General features: G+C 38.0%; 1 protein-coding gene and 1 long non-coding RNA gene across 2 annotated transcripts in view; both read left to right on the forward strand.

Annotated features, from left to right (window-relative positions):
* LOC140152997 (DNA repair protein RAD51 homolog 2-like) overlaps window positions 1–13804 on the forward strand; it is a 241438-nt gene extending 227634 nt beyond the window's left edge. Inside the window, exons 11-12 of the mRNA XM_072175567.1 lie at window positions 11878–13206; window positions 13577–13804. Of these exons, the coding sequence (XP_072031668.1) occupies window positions 11878–11990 (113 nt within the window). The 3' untranslated portion in view covers window positions 11991–13206; window positions 13577–13804. The remainder of the gene's footprint in view (window positions 1–11877; window positions 13207–13576) is intronic.
* A 3546-nt stretch (window positions 13805–17350) lies between these two features.
* LOC140151853 (uncharacterized) lies at window positions 17351–19228 on the forward strand. Its single transcript, XR_011858979.1, has 3 exons — window positions 17351–17421; window positions 18331–18448; window positions 19166–19228. It is a non-coding gene; the product is annotated as an uncharacterized lncRNA (long non-coding RNA).
* Window positions 19229–19963: the final 735 nt, after the last annotated feature.

Raw genomic sequence — 19963 nt, forward strand, 5'->3', positions numbered from 1 at the left:
TGGGTAGAGTCAACATTTCAAGCCAAATTTTTGGAAGGTCATTTCGGGGTCATCTGAGGTCAAATTAGTAAAAACTGTTGGATGGACATGGAACTTGGTGGGTACAGTCAACATTTAAAGCCAAATATTTGGAAGGTAATTTCGGAGTCACCAGGGGTCATCTGAGGTCATATTAGTAAAAACTGTTGCATGGGCATGAAACTTGGTGGGTACAGTTACCATCGGCCAGATAATCGTGCCCAGCCGATAACCGCCAAATTCATTTACCTCTCTACCAACAGTTATCGCAAAAGCAGGCGGTCACAAAAGCAGGCGAGACTCGTGGTTCGAGAACCGCCTTGTTTTCTTAGTTACCAACTATAACTCTGATCGCTCAAGAAAGATTAACCACAAAAATCCACTAACCACCCCTCCCGATTGGGCGGCGCGGTCACTGGACTTTCGCGATTCATCTTTCTTGTGCCATGTGAGATAGTGATCATTGTGTGAAATGTGTATAGTCTGGTAACTTAGAAAAGAAAGGTCCTACTCGTCGGACTACAGTACCATGGGATTACCAGTGTAGTAGGCCTATCAGTGCAGTACCAGTGCTGGTGGGACCTGTGCAGTGAGCAACAATGGTTCTGTGTAGGTGCTATGTATGTACCAGTCAGGTCCCTTGGCAATCATGTAGTGGTGCAGGCAGCCACAATACATGTTTTTATGCTTTTTGGTCAAAAGAGTTCCAAATTTTGGGAAGAGGTCCACTTTTTACATAATTTGCCCCCCCCCCCTCTCCCACTTGGAAAAATTGATATACTATTTATTTGCATACTTGCCTGCCTGTATGCCTACTTACTTAAACTGTTCCAATGGAATATTTTACAGTTATTTCCTGTCAGCCCTCTGCTGGCTTTTCGCTCTCTTTCACGAAGTTGTGTTTAGCCCCCTCTAGTGTTAGATTTGATGTTGAGCCATAAAAACCTGTTGAGCCAAACCACTTCTTTGCTGCATGTCATCACAGATATTGGAAACCTCCAATAGCTGTGATGCCTTTGAATCTATATATTATACATGCACAGAGGTATTGCTCTAAATGTCAGTAAAATTTGTTGTTTAGGTTATAGTATTTGATTCACAGATCCTTCTTTACATTTTTGCAGAAACGGAGCCATGGCAGCGCATCCTTCTGCATGGTCTGGTGCAAAAGAAATTAAATGAAATTATTGTCAACGGTTTGGCCTATCAGTAAAATATTCAAAGAGTTGTTGATATCATGAAGAGGACATTTAGAAGTGGCATAACCCAGCATTCGCTGGAAATTGTGGACATCCAGAAATTTGGCAAGAATCCATTTTACATTCTCCCAAGCTAAAGAGTAAATTCTACCCTGGAGTATTTTAGACAGGCCCGTACGCAGTGGGGGTGCGGGGGGTGCGACCGCACCTCCCCAAATTTGCAAAAGTATACAAAAAGTCCCAAAATTTAAGAATGTTTTTTTTTTTAAAAAACGTCCAAATTTAGGTGGAAAAGTCCACTTTTCACGAAGTCAACCCCCCCCTTTGGAAAAAAGTCCACTTTTTCAAAATCAGCACCCCCCCAAAAAAAATTCTGTGTACGGGCCTGATTTTAGATATAGGATAGGAACCTCTGCAGGCCTAAAAGTCACAGTTGCTGGGAAGTGTGGACACATACATGGATTATGTAAATATTATGAATTTGCAGACCTTGTAATATTTGATGGGATAAAGCAGGCCAGGCCTCATAAATTTGAAGAAGGAAAAAAAAACACATGATCCGCCACTGAACCAGGTCCCAGTGCCACTTTTGAAAAAATCTAGCAAATTCATGGGATGTGTGGACACATGGATCCTGTAAAAAACTTTTGCAGGCCTTTCAAACCAGGCCTCATAAATTAAAAAGAAAATGCACCTGGTCCTATGATTTTTCTATGCATCATCTAAAAATCTAGAAAATTTTTGTTTTGTTTTTGTTTGAGGTTTGCCAGAAAACTCATCATACCATTTTTTTTTTAACAAGTCTAAAAGCTCTGGTTGTCCCTTTAAATTGTCTTTTATTAGGATAGACTGAAAAGTCTGTGGATAAACCATAGATCTTGGAGACAACTTTAATAATACAGTCTACACCACAATATGATGAGACTGTACATGGTTGGCATTGACCCTGAGACATGTCATAATCTCTACTCATTACCATCTGTCTACTAGGTCACAAAAACAAGGTCATATTGGCAATGGATCATTTACATTATTGCTCATCTGGGTATTTCATGGGAAATTACTTTCTAGGCACTGTACTTTTCTTGATTTCATTTTTATGTGAGATTATATTTATAAAAGATGGAAAAAATGGGATGATTCCTATGGGGAATGGCTAATGCTGGTTTGCAGTAAATACCTATAAATTCAAGAAATGAGCTATGGGCTACAAGTGGCTGGTACAGATATTGACAAATATTGAGCACTATTTGTATCATGCCTATGATCATGATGATAGAAATACTTTGATGATGAAATTGGGGAATGTCTTCATTTTGGAAACATCTTGCACCACAAGATTTGGACATTTTGGGGAAAATGACCTAAAACTTTGACCCAGTTCAGTTCAGTTCAGTGCATTGTATTCATTGAGATGGTCAAAATATTGTAATAAAACCAGCCTTCTTCACTGACCAATCACAGATCACAATCAAACTTCTTACCAAGTTAAAATTATGCAAATTTCCTAGCACTGCCCCACGCACCCACTGCATGACATCACGTGCACAGAACTGACGAATCGTGTGCGTAGGATCGGTGAAATTTTTGTAAAATTTGGTAAAAAACAGCTCGTGCATATTGTCCGTCTCCGTTGTAAAACTGGGTCCTCCGTAGTAAAATCCATCATGACCACTTGAAATAAGCTTCCAGCCAAGTCAGAAAAAATATTTCATGTCCAACGAAAAATTATAACCAAAATTACAGATAAATGAAATTTGAGTATCTTCAGTCATCGAAATTTTTGCTCGTTTGACGCCAGAAAAAAGTCAATTTTCAAACGGCAATATTTTCCGAACGGAACCATTGATTTTCATTCTGTTTTCGCCAGAGCCGAGCAGCCATCTTGAATTTTACAAAATCAATGAATATGCATATGTTTGACCCCAGTAAGGTCAAAAATTCATTCATAAAACCATGTCGGGTCAATTGCAACGATTCTGATCGGCCGAATAAGACCACGTGTTTGTGACGTGTTGGGCTCATGAATATTTAATGAGCGGCGTGCTCCTGCCTGACACGATAAAAAAAGATACAGGGGATCACCAAAAGTCCGATGCTATGCACTTTGCATGCTTAGTGGTGCCTGGCGTGCTAACTGGCTCCTTTAATTCTAACTTCGTACAGCGTGAATGGGGGTAGTTCGTTCGTGCAGATGTCCCATTGAAAAGCCTTTGGAAGTAGGCCTACATGTATTACTAGGGAAAGTTGATAAAACTTTGACCCAGTACAGTAGGCCAAATGGTAGTGATTGCAAACACAGTCTCTAGAAAACCCCAAAGCAACTGGTCTTATTATACTCCAGTCCTACCTTATTGGTTGTACTATGACTAAATATTAAAAATGTCCTAATAGGCCTATTCTTAAATGTTTGTGGACCAATGCCTTTTCCATTGACAATGACATATTAGTGTGTGTTTCAAATCAATTTTGGCACAATTTGATATGTAATTCATTAAAATTGCTCAATTTTTCACACAAAGTTGGCCCACAGACATATAGATATGATATTAGCAGTTATATTAAACCCCTAGCTACAGTAGAGTCTTAGCCTAGCAATTTAATCGAATAATAATTTAATTTAATATAAACAAATACAAATAAACAAGTCTGAAGGGGTGTTTTTCACCTGAAACGTTTATGAAATAAAAGTGATGAAAAGGTGATGTTTCAAGAATCCGGATGAGCATAATTGTAGGCCTACCCACTAGTAGGGCCTACACACAAGTGCAGGGACTAGGAGTGCCATATTAAAGCAGGTAGGCCTGTAGATGAAAGGTAGCTCTGCAAAGTAGGATCTGCATGTGGCATGATCACTAGCTGTGGGGGGGGAGGCAGCTGACTATGACAAATATGTTTCCATCACCATGACATAAAACTGTAAGACCAGGTATACTAAACCTCAACATGCTCTACATTCATTGATTAATTTTAAAGTGACCAGCTGGGTATGGACTTGGTTTACTTTCCTTGTGTCATCTCTGATATCCCTGGCTATCAAACTAATCAATCCCTTAATTTCACTAAATCTTCTAAATGATCTCTCTGTCTGGGTCAAGGAACTTCAAGTGTGACAGGCATTCCCATGTGTGAAGTCCATGATTAATTAATGCCATATTCATGATATTATTCAAGGAGCTAAAGCAAGTGGGTTTTAAAGAACAGTCGTTGTCTTGGGTGTGTGTGGGGGGGGGGCTACTGACAGCTGCTCATTCACACCATCCCCTGGTCCTTTGTACATCTCAAAGCTGTGCAATTGGATTTGGGATCCAAAGGAGAGCCATAGAAAAATGGTAAAATTCACAGCAATGGTGCAGAGTTGATGGGATCATTGCCTTTCTAATTTGTACAACAAATGCATAGACTACTAAATATTTAATTAGTTTTTCAGAAGTTTTCAGTTTTCAGAATGATTTGAAAAAGGGATCAGTAAAATGGGAGGACCATGTGGAAAACAGAAAATGTTGATGCATGTGGATGCACAACCAGTTCCCCTCATCCAAAACTTAGGTTAATTGTGGCATACAATCCCACACTTTGTTGAGTTATCTACACAGATAACACATGTTAAACATCCCAACAATTAAAGTGTGTGGTAAATCTGTTGACATGTGAAGATAGGAGTTGTTTCACAGAACATCTGGGGTGTGCCTTGAAGCTTCCAAGAATGATACTACTTGTTGGAAGTTATTTTTTCCCCATGCATGATTGAGTGAATGACCACTCAGATCGGCCAGCCCCACACTTGACTGTGTCTTTGAAATGCATTGCTCAGGTCACTGACACTGTGAGTTCATAGCACTTGTTATTGCCATTAATATCTGAGACAATTTGGGGCTGAGCATTTGCTTGAACACTCAATTAATTCATCTGTCACAAAGTTTCAAGGTGTTTCAAAGCAGCAGAGGTTAATCTTTTAATAGCTTGCTTCCCTCTTCAAGTCCATGGGCATTATTTTGAATAGTCCTCTGCTTTATTTACTTAATACTCTCTGTCTATGCTATACAACTTGACCATCCCTTTAGTTGGAATTTAAAGCAGTGATGTGTATGAGCTGAAGTGCAGAAGGCTTATTCCAGCAATTCCTGGTGATCAAACCCCGGGGATTAAGTCCTGGGGATCATATATACCAGGGTGTTTAAAATGTTTAGGATAACTGCGGAATGCAATACACAATAATGAGAAACTTAAAACACAGATTTACACAGATCTGGATCAGTGACTCATGATGGCGGAATTGCCAGGATCAGGAGTGGATGTTGCAGCTTGTTGCATTCAGTAGTTCATCAAAGTTGTGCCTCAACCCTCATATCTTTACCACTTTTTGATCTTGAGACCAGTCTGGAGACCATCTCTTCAGGTCTCTGCCTCTGTCTTAGCACTACGTCTTACTATATAATACTTTCAGGCTCTGTTGTTTTAGTGTAGGCCTGTACTATCCAGAGAGGTTCGCCTCGGCTGCTCACGCGTCACACTTGCTAAGCCTGTGAGGGCCACAGACTGTCTACCTCTGTCTCAGTATAGTCAAACCCTCAATTTGGGCCCTAAACAAATCTTGGTCTTTTGCTTGAGACCAGGTAATTCTTGTAATTTTTTATATTTTTGACATCAATAATGACTGGTCTCTAAACCATAACCCATAGTAAAAATGACCTTGTAGACTATTTTGTATGATTGAAATGGACAGATAGCAGAAAGAAAACAGGCATCAAATCAGACAGTTTCTTTCCGTTGTGCCTAAAGGGCTGAGACAAAAATAGACTAATATTTTAGGCAATATCACAAAGCAGCAATTAGCAGGCTTTGATATTTGACAAACTTGTATGCAGTGATTTCCAATTTTTCAAATTCCGCTATTTTTCTGAACTTTTTGTACACAAAATTTAACAACATAGGCTTGGATGTACTTGGGTCCAACTGGTAACATTTCCATTCACAGAATGTTGAAATTATTGTACTGTTTAATAGGCACACCATTCAATTTTCAGAGAGGAGATCAGGAGATGGGAGCTCTTACACAATGTCCCGAGCTCACACTGCCCTCACTTTTGCGATCGAAGTAGCGCCTCTCTAATTTAGTACTCTCAGACGCTATGTACATTCAAATTTTATAGTGTCTATGATCTAATTAATTTGGATTTGACTTTAGATTTATTGGAAATTATAATATTTATTTTGTCGGGAGAGAATAAGGTCGAAATTTCATTTCAGTTGCTTTTAAGGAGTATTGGGCACCCTTCCACGATTGCCAAAGTATACCCTTATTAACGGGCCGAGATGAATCCGCCGGCGTGTTATAGTAAACACCATTCAAATTGCCATTAAGACAAACTGGTGAATTCCCATCGTCAATAAACCACCATCCAGACTCGAATGGAATTGCACAGTCGTCCTTCTTTGGTCCGTGGTCTTTGACAGAGAACTTACTTGAGTCGGCAAGTGTCAGCGAGTCTCCTTTAAAAAGAGAGAGAGAGATGAAAAAAATGAATGTTTTCGCCAGCCCATTCGGGGCTGGTACCTGTTTCAGGTTTGGGGTCAGTTTACTCAAGAGATTATATTTTAGTGGTATTGGAATGATTTTTTTTTTACTTTTTGTGGTTAAATTTTTTTTAAATATTTTAATTCGATTTGTTAGGAAAAGTAAGTATGTTTTGCCGCTTCAACGAACTAAAACGCAGTGAGTATTACCAAAGTTATGTTTGAACTAATTAATTATGACTTTAAAAGTTTAAAGGCCTAAATGTAACAATAATAGTTAATATATATAGCATCATATGGTCAGCAGAAGAAAATCTGACATCACCTATGATGTCATATCAGTGTCCTTGACCGGGGTCCTTACTCCTTGACCACTGAACAGCGTGATATCATGTTGATAACAGATCTATAGAATCAAAATCTTCATCATATCCTCGGATCATATCACAGATTCTCAACAATCTGTGATCATATGGACCATATTGATGTGAAAGTAGTTATCTATCATATCCTGTGTCGCTTTTATGGATAAAAATGACTCAAAATGTTATTGATGAAATGGTTGCTATCATAAACATCAGTTTTGTCTTTTCAACGGGAAAAATCCGATGCAAAATAAAGTTTTTAGGGCCTAGCTATAATATGGGCATAATTTATGCATATAGTATTGAACAATGTACCCCATTTGACATGCACCTATAGATAAATAAATTGTCTTACTTTATTAATTTAATAACTTCTTTATTATAAATAAAATGACACATAACTATTTGATTCATAAAATTACATTCAACAAAATGATTGAAGAGAAAACACACAAGGCACTAGGCAGACTGTTATAGAATGGAGTATGTAAGATGCCATGTCCATAGCTTCATGAGGAGTTTCCGACTAGCAATCAACATGATCAGCACATTCAGAAAAACACAGTTTAAGAGTGAAGATTGTAGTGAGTAACCAGTCCTTTATAAATGTGCTGGCCACTATCTATTATAATATAATAGGCTTAAACTATACATTGCGAATTAATTAAGTTATTTTAAAATAAAATGTACATGTAAGTTAACTCAAACCGCAGTGTATATATCGAAAAGCAGTGAAATCGGACATTCCTAAGCGAAGATATTGAGTTAAGTAAGTGATGGTATTACAAAATTGGAAATTGAGATATCGTGGGTAAAAAGCTGAAAAGACAAAAAAAACCAACGACAACAACAACAACAACAACAACAAAACAAACAGACCAGAACAATTTGGAGTATGTAATGAATTAAAAGAGTTGACATGAGATTAGGAATTAATGTTTTCTGCTGTTTCAGTGTGCATGTTCTCATCGTTGATGGTTTGGTGGACTGTCATGTAGATGTAAGCGTGATCCTAAAAATGCCTTTCACATTGACCAAAACTAATTACAAGACCTCTTCTACATTGAGGCTGGCTTTCCCTTTTAAAGGGAATTTTATTATTTATAGGAACCTTGCAAATTGTGATTTGAAAAAGAGCACAGTCCTGTCAGTTAAAGGGTGTTAGAGCCATTTCATAGGAAAAGGTAGTCCCTGTAAACTCTATGGACCAAAAAAGCCTCACGTAAGTAAGCCACGATGGGAATCTTGCCATGGAAATAATTTCTACAGATTTACACAGCTCACAGTTATATTTATATACCCTTATTTGCCTTTATTTTCATATGCCTATGCTTTATTAAATCATGAAGGATGGCGTTTGGGCAAAGAAACACCAAAAATACCCAAATATGTTTGTAAAAACATTTGTTGAGTATTTTGGTGATTTTAGGGTCATTTCGTCGACCGTATCACACAGTGTTGTATTTTGCTTTTCATTGCTCTGAGCTTGTTCTCTGGTTTGCTGCTGAGTTCTATTTGAACTTGCATCTACTTTTTAACTTTTTTTTATTTTCAATTTTAATGTACTGTTATTTCGTGATCCACAGCATCATCCCCCACTTTTCTCAAAAAAAGTTGAGATTTTTATATCACTGGAAACCTCTGGCTACATAATGTTTATGTTTAAAAATGTCTTGCAGGTTTAATAATTTGTTTAGCAAAAATATCGTCAAATTTGAATTTCGTTCTGGTATACCAGAACGAAATTACAACACATTGTCTATGGAGCAGTGTAATACACATAATCATGCATAACTTCATAAGCATAAAATCGGATTCAACTGAAATTTTGGGAATAAGGGACCGTTCACAAACACTTGTAAGGGGGGCCTGATGCAAAAAAAATTTATCGCTAAAATTGTTTGAGCCCCCTTTACAGACCTCGAAAATTTCAGGGCCCCCCCCCCTTTTTGACATGAAAATTATCGGTCAACCCCATAGAAAAGCATATAAACTCAATTTTCCCAGAAAAATTTGTTAGCATTTTTTCAGGGCCCCCCTTAGGAGGGTCAAAAATTTTCAGGGCCCCCTTTTTGCATCAGCCCCCCCCCCTTACAAGTGTTTGTGAACGGTCCCTAAGCTTTTTTTGTGTCATAAAAAGAGGATGCTAGGATCACAAAATACTCCTTTTAATAATATACAGATTTGGGTAGGGATACAAACTTAACACATTTCATCTTGTCATTGTTAAATAAAATGGCAATAAGAATCAATGGTAATTGTTCATTTCATTATACTGGAATACAGATATGTAACAAAATGCATTTTGTAAACAATAATATTATGCAAAGTTCAAAAAAATTTGTGGGCAACCATGAATGTGGCAGACAACCAAAAACATCTGGTCAGGTTGTCCATTGATGGACACCCTCCATTATTTTCCTCATTTTGAAAACATATTTTGCAACTACATGCAAACTCATTGTTTACATCATTGTTATTGACAATTACCATGATTACAATGAGATGACCATGTAAGGTTATAATTTTACCTATGATGTCATCAATTGTCTGTCATGATGTTAGTAGTAAGCCAAGCGTGTCCTAATTTTGTCATCACTTATGCGCCTTCTGTCTTAGGATATTGGCAAATGTTCAAGAAAGGAAGACTAACTTTCCTGACTGTGCTTCTTATGGATTTGATGTGATTGACTGAAGTTTGTTTGATAAGATTGTGCCATTTTGACTTAGATATGTAAGGATACTTCTTGGAATTTGAAAATATTTTAGACATGTTGATGTAGATTTTTGTAGTCAAGTTAAAGGTGCCACATACACCATTGAGTAGGTTTTTTGGGTTTTTTTACCATGTTTACTTACAGCGTATTATTTTTGCCCCAAATCTTGAAAATTACCTGATGATTTGCCATTTTTGCCAACTTTGAACTTACTTTTCCCATTGATAATGCATGATATTTTATCTCCCTCAAAATTCTGGGACACACTAAATTTACACACTCAAAAATGATGGAACACATGGGATATTGTAGGTATAATATCCATTGGAGGGAAACATGTGAAAGAAAATGGACAACATTTGATTTGTTGGGAGTGGCCATTCTTTTCCTTGTTCCCTCATTCCAGTTTCTTTCCTTTCTCTTCATATATGCCAGCATGCTTATATAAGCTGTAAGGCATGAATAAGCATTTTGCTTGAGCCTGGTCCCATCAGGACCCAAGCGTGTGTCTGCCCAGGCTGACCGGTTAAACATAAACATAACACAACATAGCTATACATGATGTCCCTTGATGTCAAACAGACTTTGGGCCCCCAGGTTTTTGTATAGTAAACTGAATAGTAGTAGAAGTGAGACCTGTCATCAATGAAGTTTGACTGTTTTTACACTGGTCTTATTCATATTTCCTCTGGGTTCTTCCTGCCTTGTCATATTTCCTGTAGTCATTAACTATGTTCTCCCTCCCTCCCTCCCTCCTCGGCTTTTTATTCTTTTCAATATCACTGCATCTACTAGTAGTAAATTTGTATATCGTGCTTGTTGCTGCTTCTGTGATTCTACAGCTTGCGGGAAAAGTTATTTTTGAATTTTTTTGCAGGGCTAAGATCTATTAATTTCCCATTTTGGTTATTGTGCCAGATGGGTATGCAAAGTATATTATTGAGGAGATTGTCAATAAAATATTGATTAAAATTAAATTGCTATCAAAGTCAAAATATTTAACCCCAAAATCTCACGTGATGCTGTAACATAATCAGCCTAAGTCATATATACACATGGTTTTCTTGGCTGGGCCATCGAAAAACCAGTGGCTACCGGTCAGCGATGGAGTGTTTGCTGCCTGGCACGTGACGGGTCTGGGGTTCAAATCTGATGGAAACAAACAACTTATTTGTTCATCTTGAAATTGATTCTTCATATTTGTATGTAAAAACCGTGCTTGCTAGCTTCTCTGTCTTTGTTAGTTGTGTATGGCTAAGACAGAAATGTGATCTATGTCAATGTACCTGTGGTGGCCATATAGGAGACACATAATGATTGTGCAAAACTTCAACTTTACCAACAAAAACCTCACTTTTATGTTAATTGACTTGAAAACAAAGTTTTTATATACATTTGGCAAGAAATTTCCACTTGACAGTTAAAATTTAGTTAAGGAAGGTTATGAGGCCCCTTAAAAGAGAAAGGCAAGGGAGCACATTAACTTAAGGAAATTAAGGGAAACAAACTTTGTCAGATTAGAGGGAAATCCTAGAAAGCGTGCACTAAAGAGTGTACTGTTTGGTAAATAGCCGTATGATATTATAGCCATATTTTTGCTATTAATAATAGTGTATTGTATTGTATATATTATATAGGCCTATTTGACAACATAAATTTGAGTAATGGTACATAGATATGTTTACTTTTGTGTGTGTGTGTTTGTTTTTGTTTGCTTGCTTGCTGTTCAACAATATTTTTGATTGCTGGGGGGGGCCTGGGTGTGTGACCCTAGAGCACAAATGCCCAAATTGGGGTGTTTTGGTAAAACTATTACTTCAAATTATGGGGGGTGGGTGTTGTGTTCAAATAGGCAATTTTTATTTCCTAAATTAAGAGAAGAGATGTAATTACATGTAGACGTGAGTAGCATTTCCCTGATTGGAGCTACAGTCCATGGTGCAACAGAACAGTATAATTATGTGACATCTGAACTGCCATGTATATACCAAATTACTATGAAAACCCTATATTATATTATATTTCATTATGGTGTTCTTTTCTCTTCTCATTTTCATTCAGATGATGGTATGGATCCCTTGCTAGTGAGGGGCACCGACCCAGGGCTTCAACAGATCAGAGTTCGTACTTCCATCAGCCATGCTATACCAGGAGAAATGTGGTCACATCAGTAGTGTTCCTACCCTGGGAACTAGGTATAGATTGCTATATCGAACCAGAAGAAAACATTGCCAATAAATCCAGCATGTTATGTAAATGAAACAGAGACCAACAGATGTGTATTGGATAATGCCTTCCTTGTAGTCAGAAGCAAAGAGGTTTCTAGAACCTGCTTCACTATAAGCTGATTGCTATTAGACAGTGTACATGTACTACTCTAGCTGAAGGCCTCCATGTCATCTACATAATGCACTGTTTAAAGGGTAGCTCAACCAAGGTACCTGGTTCAGAGCCTTGTCGCATGGATTCTTCTGCCTGGCTAGAGCATTCTGGTTGATCTTGGTCCCATCAGGACCCAAGTGTGTCCCCAGACAGCAAATGTGTAAACAAACAAAGAAACATGTTTGGTGTTATTTCTTTCACCAGATAAAAGGCAAGGAGGCCAAAAGTAGCTCAGGTTTTGAGCTCAGATGAGCCCTCAATCAATTTGTTATCACAAAACCATGACTTGCCCTCTCTGAAGTGTGACCAACAGTCCAGTGAAACATACATTTGTGCCTTGATTGTATAGTGACTGAAAAGGAAGATCACTAGAATTTTGTGATCAGTGGACTTGTTCCAAGAGAGTCAAATATTCAACTAGCTGAAGCTTGATGGCTACTTCACAGCAGCTTGCGCTTTGTACTTGCTATGCACAGCCCACAATCTAAGCCAGATCTAGGAAAGATCAATCACTGGACTTCTGTGAACACTGGACTTTTGCCAAGTAAAAGAGCCAAATATTCAACTAGCTGAAGCTTGATGGCTACTTCACAGCAGCTTGCACTTTGTATTTGCTATGATATGGCACAGCCCACAATCTAAGCCAGATCTAGGAATGATCAATCACTGGACTTCTGTGAACACTGGACTTTTGCCAAGTAAGGGAATCAAATTTTCAACTAGCTGAAGCTTGATGACTACTTCACAGCAGCTTGTGCTTTGTACTTGCTATGCACAGCCCACAATCTAAGCCAGATCTAGGAACCAGATCAATCACTGGACTTCTGTGAACACTGGACTTTTGCCAAGTAAGGGAGTCAAATATTCAACTAGCTGAAGCTTGATGGCCACTTCACAACAGCCTGCGCTTTGTACTTGCCATGATATGGCACAGACCCGCAATATAAGCCAGATCTAGGAATGATCAATCACTGGACTTCTGTGAACACTGGACTTTTGCCAAGTAAAGTCTGGTTCTTACTCCACATCGCAGCGCGATGCGATGCTATAAAAACTGTAATCTGAGCCAGGTTTTTACGAGCTCAGCGGTGAAAATTCTCATCGCGCGATGGAAATTTTGGTCCGTGATGGAGTTGGATTTTGTTCAACTTTATAGCATCGCGCTGCGATATCGCAGCCGTGCACGCTTGTGATTGGCTGCTGGAAAATCAAGGTCGGCAGAATGACCATAAAAGGAGATGCTGACCCCACATGCTTTTAAAACATCGCAGCATTGCGCGATAAAATTAAAATGTACATTTTAATTTCATCGCACGATGCTGCGATACTCTAAAAGCATCGCATTGCGCTGCGATGTGGAGTAAGAATCGGACTTAAGAGAGTCAAATATTCAACTAGCTGAAGCTTGATGGCTACTTCACAGCAGCTTGCACTTTGTACTTGCTATGCACAGCCCACAATCAAAGCCAGATCTAGGAAAGATCAATCACTGGACCACTGTGAACAGTGGACTTGTGCCATGGTTTAAGGCCTACATATTCTGCCATCACTCTTTAAGAGAATGCCATATGGAATGAACACATAGTATACAAATATTGACTGCTATGAGGGGCACAGTTAAAATTATAGGCCTGAGGTGATGTCAAAACCATGACTATGCCCGAAGCGAAGCTGAGGGCATAGTCATGGTTTTGACATCACCGAGGGCCTATAATTTTAAACTGTGCCCCAAATATTAAGCAGTCAATATTTGTTTTATATACCGAATAATATAGATTCTTCTCATTTGATTGGTTAAAAGATTTCCTGACTGACAAGGCCTACAAGCTTTTAACTGCATAGGCCTTTAGGCTTAAATGCACACAGCATGACAGTGCATGCAAGAGCAAGGGTGCAGAATTTGGACCGATATCTACCGATGTCATAATCTAAAACAACCCTACCGTTTCTGTGCTAACATCACACACTGCCGAGTCTCCAGGTCGTAGTAATTTGTCTAAAAAGTGACATTTGGCAGGTATAAATCCTTGACATGTAATATTTTGTAAACAATCACTGCACTCACTACGGCGGCCGGTTAAAGATCGTCGTCAAGCAAGGAGAGGTCAAATTCATTGCGAACTGTGACCGCGATAGTCTCAACACTCGTAATCAACGCCGGCCGTATAGTGGGTGCGCAATGTATACGAGCGATCTGTGTATTCGGGGTTGCGATTATCCAATTATATCCAATTATTTTGCGGGCATAGAATCAACTGTGCCCGGGGCACAGTTGTTTTATGACGTCATCTTGATAGAAAAAGGGGGCACAGCTATTTTAATGACTCCACTTTTAACCAATCAGATGAGAGGAATCTATATATGAGGTATATAATAGAACTTATGAACTTATGTGTATTATAATAGATCTCATGTGTACTGTTTTTAAGTTGTTTTAATGTTGCTTGATTGATCAAATAATTTTGTGTATTATATTGAAAGTATGCAAAGGATAGGCCAATTAAAATTACATTTTCTAACCAATTTCATATGTGAAGACCTCTAACCAATACAGGCCTTTTATATGTAAAGACTCAAATAAATAAAAGCAGGATTATTATATAATTATATAATTTAAATTTTACTGTCAATAAGTTGTTTAATTTTGTTTGTTGTTTTGTTTGCATAAAGTTATACTGAACGTTTGAGAGGTGAACAAATGCATGTGATATGGCTCTTCCAATTGAAATCCATACACTGCATATGAAAGACATAGCCTTAATATCCCACACAAAGGGTTTAGATTGCAAATGCAGTCCCCCATTCAGGTAATCCCATCAGAAATTCACACTCTTTCAGCGTGTTTATACTGAGCGTACGGCTTTTTGACCCGCTATTTTCCGGGCACAAAATACCGATCATAATCCGGCCACCGTTACCCAGCTTGTTTCTACTGAGACCAGAAAGCCGTGTCTCGCACGATGCACGGCATTTTTTTCCTGTAAACCGAAGTACGGAAAACAGATTTGACGGTTAATTATATCCTAAATTTAAATGTCTCACGGATGGCAGCTCATGGCATATGACCTACAATCACAATTTAGATTTTCGTAAAATCCAAATTGCATTAATTTACCAGTGGATCTAGTAATTGGCTATTATGATAATTAATTTACAGCTCATATATAACCAACTCATTAATTATAAAGATATAACCAACTCATTAACTAGGGGGCCTATAAAGAAGTAGGCCTAGACTAATTAATAAAGTCATATCCATTTTACTTCATCAAGTTCATGCGAGTCACACATGTGTCCAGTCATATAATATCGGAAAGAAGGAACCTACTAAGCTAGACTATACAAGTAGAATATAAATCGCGTTATTTTTGCAACACGCATGACCTCGACCCGGCAACCGATGACACGGCTCGTTTCTACTGCGCAGATTACACGCTTTGACACGGCATGATCCACCTCAAGAGGTGGATCACGAAAAGGCGAGCACATGACCCGGCATGACACGGCAACCGATTACCCCAAGTCGTTTCTACTGGGCTCGCATTACCCGCACGGCACGGCACGGTAACGGCATGGCCCGAATTTTACCCTCAGTAGAAACACGCAGCTTGTGTGGAAGATTAAGGTAATGTCTTTCATAAGGGATGTATGGATTTCAACCAGAATAGCCAACAGCCAAGTCCCAGGGGGGAAAATAATCTGCAATGCCAGTATTTATTCAGCAGGAAATTGTATCAGTTCAAACTTCAAAAGTAATATTGTGGAGAAATTTGAGACAAAATGTTTTCATTTATTGTCATAAAAGTGAAATAACCCAATTTGTAGGTGAGGGTATCTTCAGTATTGCTGTGTTCAAGGAAGATCTACTCCATACTTTGTCTCACCTCAAGTTTAGTACTAGTAGTGACATTTGTGTAAACGATCTGCGGAGTTGTATTAGTGTGTGCAATTCGATACTGCGAATCTACGATTAGCGAAATGCACACATATGTCACTATCAAACTTGTGGTGAAACAAAGTAGGCCTATAGACTGTAGATCGAGAAAGACGACACACAATCACTGCAAATTTGGAAGTTGTATACAAAATGAGGCTGATGTATTGATGTTGAGTATTATTTAAATAGTTTGATCTATGGCAACAAAAGTGTGATAATTGGCCCATAAAGTGGGATGAACTTTGATACCTTTCCATCAAAGCCATAACTTAAATTTCCTGAAAATGCTGGTATTTGGAGGTGCTTGTCAACTATTTTTGACATTTATTTGATAACAAATGAGTACTTCAAACACCAACATCATCAAAATTTTGTTTTAGTGCCACAAATGTGCCAAAAGGTCAAGATTAGACAGTTGAGTAATAATGCTGTAAAATAGGCTCAAATTTTTCATCTGGTCACAGGATTGAAACCAAATTTGCATGCCTCTTATATTTGGTTATGGAGATAAGGACAAACTAGGGCAATTACATAACTCTTTTGACCTTTGACTTTTGGTAGACAGTGCAAACTATACTTGTTTTAATTCTTGTGGTAAGATGAACAATATCGGACTATTTTTAAAGAAATTTTAAATTTTGAATGCTCAAGTCACTGTCAGTGCGAGACCAGGAGGTCCTCCATCAGGCTTAAAATACTGTTGTTTAACCTCTTGACTTTTTTGTCAAAATTTAATCCCACTTTGGTCCATTTTAGCATCATGGTAATGTGGTTCTGGGAGCAGAATGTCTTCGTAACCCCTCTTTGGATATGTTGACAGGTACAGCGGGCACAGGTTACAGGGCATACAAGACAGGAGAGCCGTAATGAAAAGATGGACAGGATCATTGGAAGACTAAGATCTGTTTTATAAGGGGAAAACCAGCAAGGATGGGTTTACATGGGCAACCATATACTTACAGGGAATCGAACCTGTGCTGGAATGCAGCAGTCAGTGAGAGGCAAGTATATTCAGTAATATCAACCACTAAAATTAACCTGTCTTCAATGATTTGTTAGAATGGCTGAGATATTTATAGTATGTTGATGTCAGATCAGATACACTGTCATCCTAAGGCAAATAAACTTGAGTTAACCTGAGCTGAATAAGCAAAAGTTGCAACAGGTCTGCCTAATTGTTATTTTATTGTTTTATTGTGGAGCAGGTTAATAAACATCTTGAAGGACAGAAGCCTGTGGATGAGTTGGAAGTTACTTCAAGACTCAAAACCCTACAGCAAGATCAGGTATAAGCTCAGGAAATCTCTACCCTAATGTGGCAGTGATGTCAGCACATTGAGGCATCTGTGCCCGTGCTCATCCATGCAGTGTTTTTAAGCGCATGTGTGTGTGCACCAGCATTTTGAGCGAACGCTAGCGATTCTTACGCTGCTGCCACATCGGGGTTTTGACTCATTTTTACACTATTAAGGAAATATTTTCTAAATAGTATTTTAAAATTCACGACACATACAGAAAACCTTAGTAATCCTTGTTCAAAACTGCAATAATAAAACAAGCAAAGTGAAGAGATGGAGGTGATTATCTTTTTATACCATCACACAATGAAATACAGGTTGAACAAGAATGATTTTATAGAAGGAAAATTGAATTTGATTGCAAAATACAGCTCAGATCTGTTGAAATTGCAGGTAAACAAGACTTCTAGTGACAATTCAGTGCAAGAAACTTCGATTGCAGTGAGATTGTTTTGACTTTTTTTATCAGGAATATGTTTTGATAATGAATTGAGCATCAGGTTTCTAAGAATAGGTTATCTAGAGCTAACAAAAATATCCAAAGATTCACTCTTCTGAGTTGAAAACATGCTTTGGAAAGAAAAAACATTATCAAAATATTAATTTCTTGATGAAGGATATATTCTCAAAAACTCCCATAAAAAAACTGCAAAGACCAAAAATTGCAAATATGTCAATGCCGTAAGAATGCAGACTTTTTTTAATAGACTGCTTCCAAATATAATTCCACAGGTTTGACAAACTGACTTGTTTGTATCGTATTTTATTTCCAAAAACACTTCTTGTCATGAATTTTAATGTAATAATTTCAGGCAATTCAGCTTCCATAAGCCTTTTTACCATGTGGCTCGCTGTCAAAACTTAACTTTTTTATGCTGTCATATGTTATTCTTACAGATTATTGCCAAGTGTACTGGTGAGTTAAGTGAGATGTACGAAGCAATGAATCAATGATACGGATGGTTAAATGACACAGGGGCGGAGGGCCACCACCCTTTTGGCTACGTCACTGGAGGTACGTGGGGGAGTGGCTCCGAGAGATTCAGGGGGACTAAAAATATATTTCAAGTTGGATAAATTGCAAGAACAAGAAGGATCTTTAGTGCTGCTAAAATATTTAAAAAAACAAGGTTATACTGTTTTTAGGGATTTCTTATTGGTTTAGGGCAAAAGTTTAGGGTAATGTAAAAAACCTACAAATAAATGAGAATAATGATTTGATATTGGCACCATTAGTGTGAAATAGCATGATTATCAGCATGCAATGCAAATGCTCTCATAAGTCACTGGCCCCTCCTTGGTTCTTGGTATGTTGTCCTCCAAAATATGGAAACAATAATATTTAAAAGTAATTTCTAGAGTAACAAGTGGGTCACTATACTAAACCAGGATTGGCTGCAATGTATGCATTTTATTTGCTTCAAATACTGCCAACATGGCTAGAATGCAGTCTCAGAGCTCCCAAGGAAGGGGCTTTTGAAGATCTCTACTGGATTTAGTCAATAGATGGTCCAGATGGTTCCTATTGGCAATAACACACTAGCTGACCTGGGAAACGACATTTTCATGTAAACCGCAACAAGTTGGTGCCGATAACCTCTGACACAAGTCAAAGGTCGGTGTTATGCCCAGAAATGATAGGATATGGTAGAAAATTGTCTTGATCCTGTTAAATGCAATTTTGATCTTGAGATTTGATAGCAGAATGCATTTCTCCTTCTGTTTGCACTAGGTTGTGATCCAAGAAGTGAATCAAGGACCTGGGAAATGCTTAAATGTTCATCATGGAAATCTTACCAAGTGACAGTGAGTATCAAGATAAATGCCTTGAAACTAGGTCAAGGGCTGTAGGTGATGTTGATTGCATCAATGAAGATGAGAAGATATCCTTAGCAGATGTCTCATGTAAAACCAGGATGTAATGAATCTGCTGGAAACTTACCAAAATTGTATTGCCTGGCAGAGTATAGATAAATTAGATGGCCAAGCAAAGTCAATCATTGTCAATTTTAAGTTTTCCTGTCATCTGTCTAGCTGCAGCTTCCCAATTTTTGCCAAAACTGTCATTATTTGAAATACATTAAATTTAAATTTGTCTGAAGTTTAGTGAATGTCGGTACCAAAATTGTAACAAAATTGTTCTTGTCAATGAGGGTACCCCGGTATTGCATTTGAGTAAATAATGAAATTTGCAATGTAGTCTTCTTCATGGTCATCATTTTCATGGAAAATTTCTTATGAAAGGCTTATGAAAGTCTAGAAATTCATAAAACAGTTAGGCACCACATCGAATTTGGTCCTATAGAACTATCGGTGAACTATTGGTGCCTGGTTAGGTGCTGATGACTCTTAATGATAAAAATTGCCATTAGTACCTCTTCGGGCACCGATAGTGCTATAGGACAAAAAAAGATGTTGTTCCTTAGTTGTGTTGTCAACATTTTTCAGGATAAGGAAATACATTTTGTACACATCATCCAGCCTACTTTAGGTCAGGCACAATCCTTTAAAATAATGAATATTGAATAAT

The sequence above is a fragment of the Amphiura filiformis genome, chromosome 5 (genome assembly GCF_039555335.1).
Source record: "Amphiura filiformis chromosome 5, Afil_fr2py, whole genome shotgun sequence".
In the NCBI taxonomy this organism is placed as follows: Eukaryota; Metazoa; Echinodermata; class Ophiuroidea; order Amphilepidida; family Amphiuridae; genus Amphiura; species Amphiura filiformis.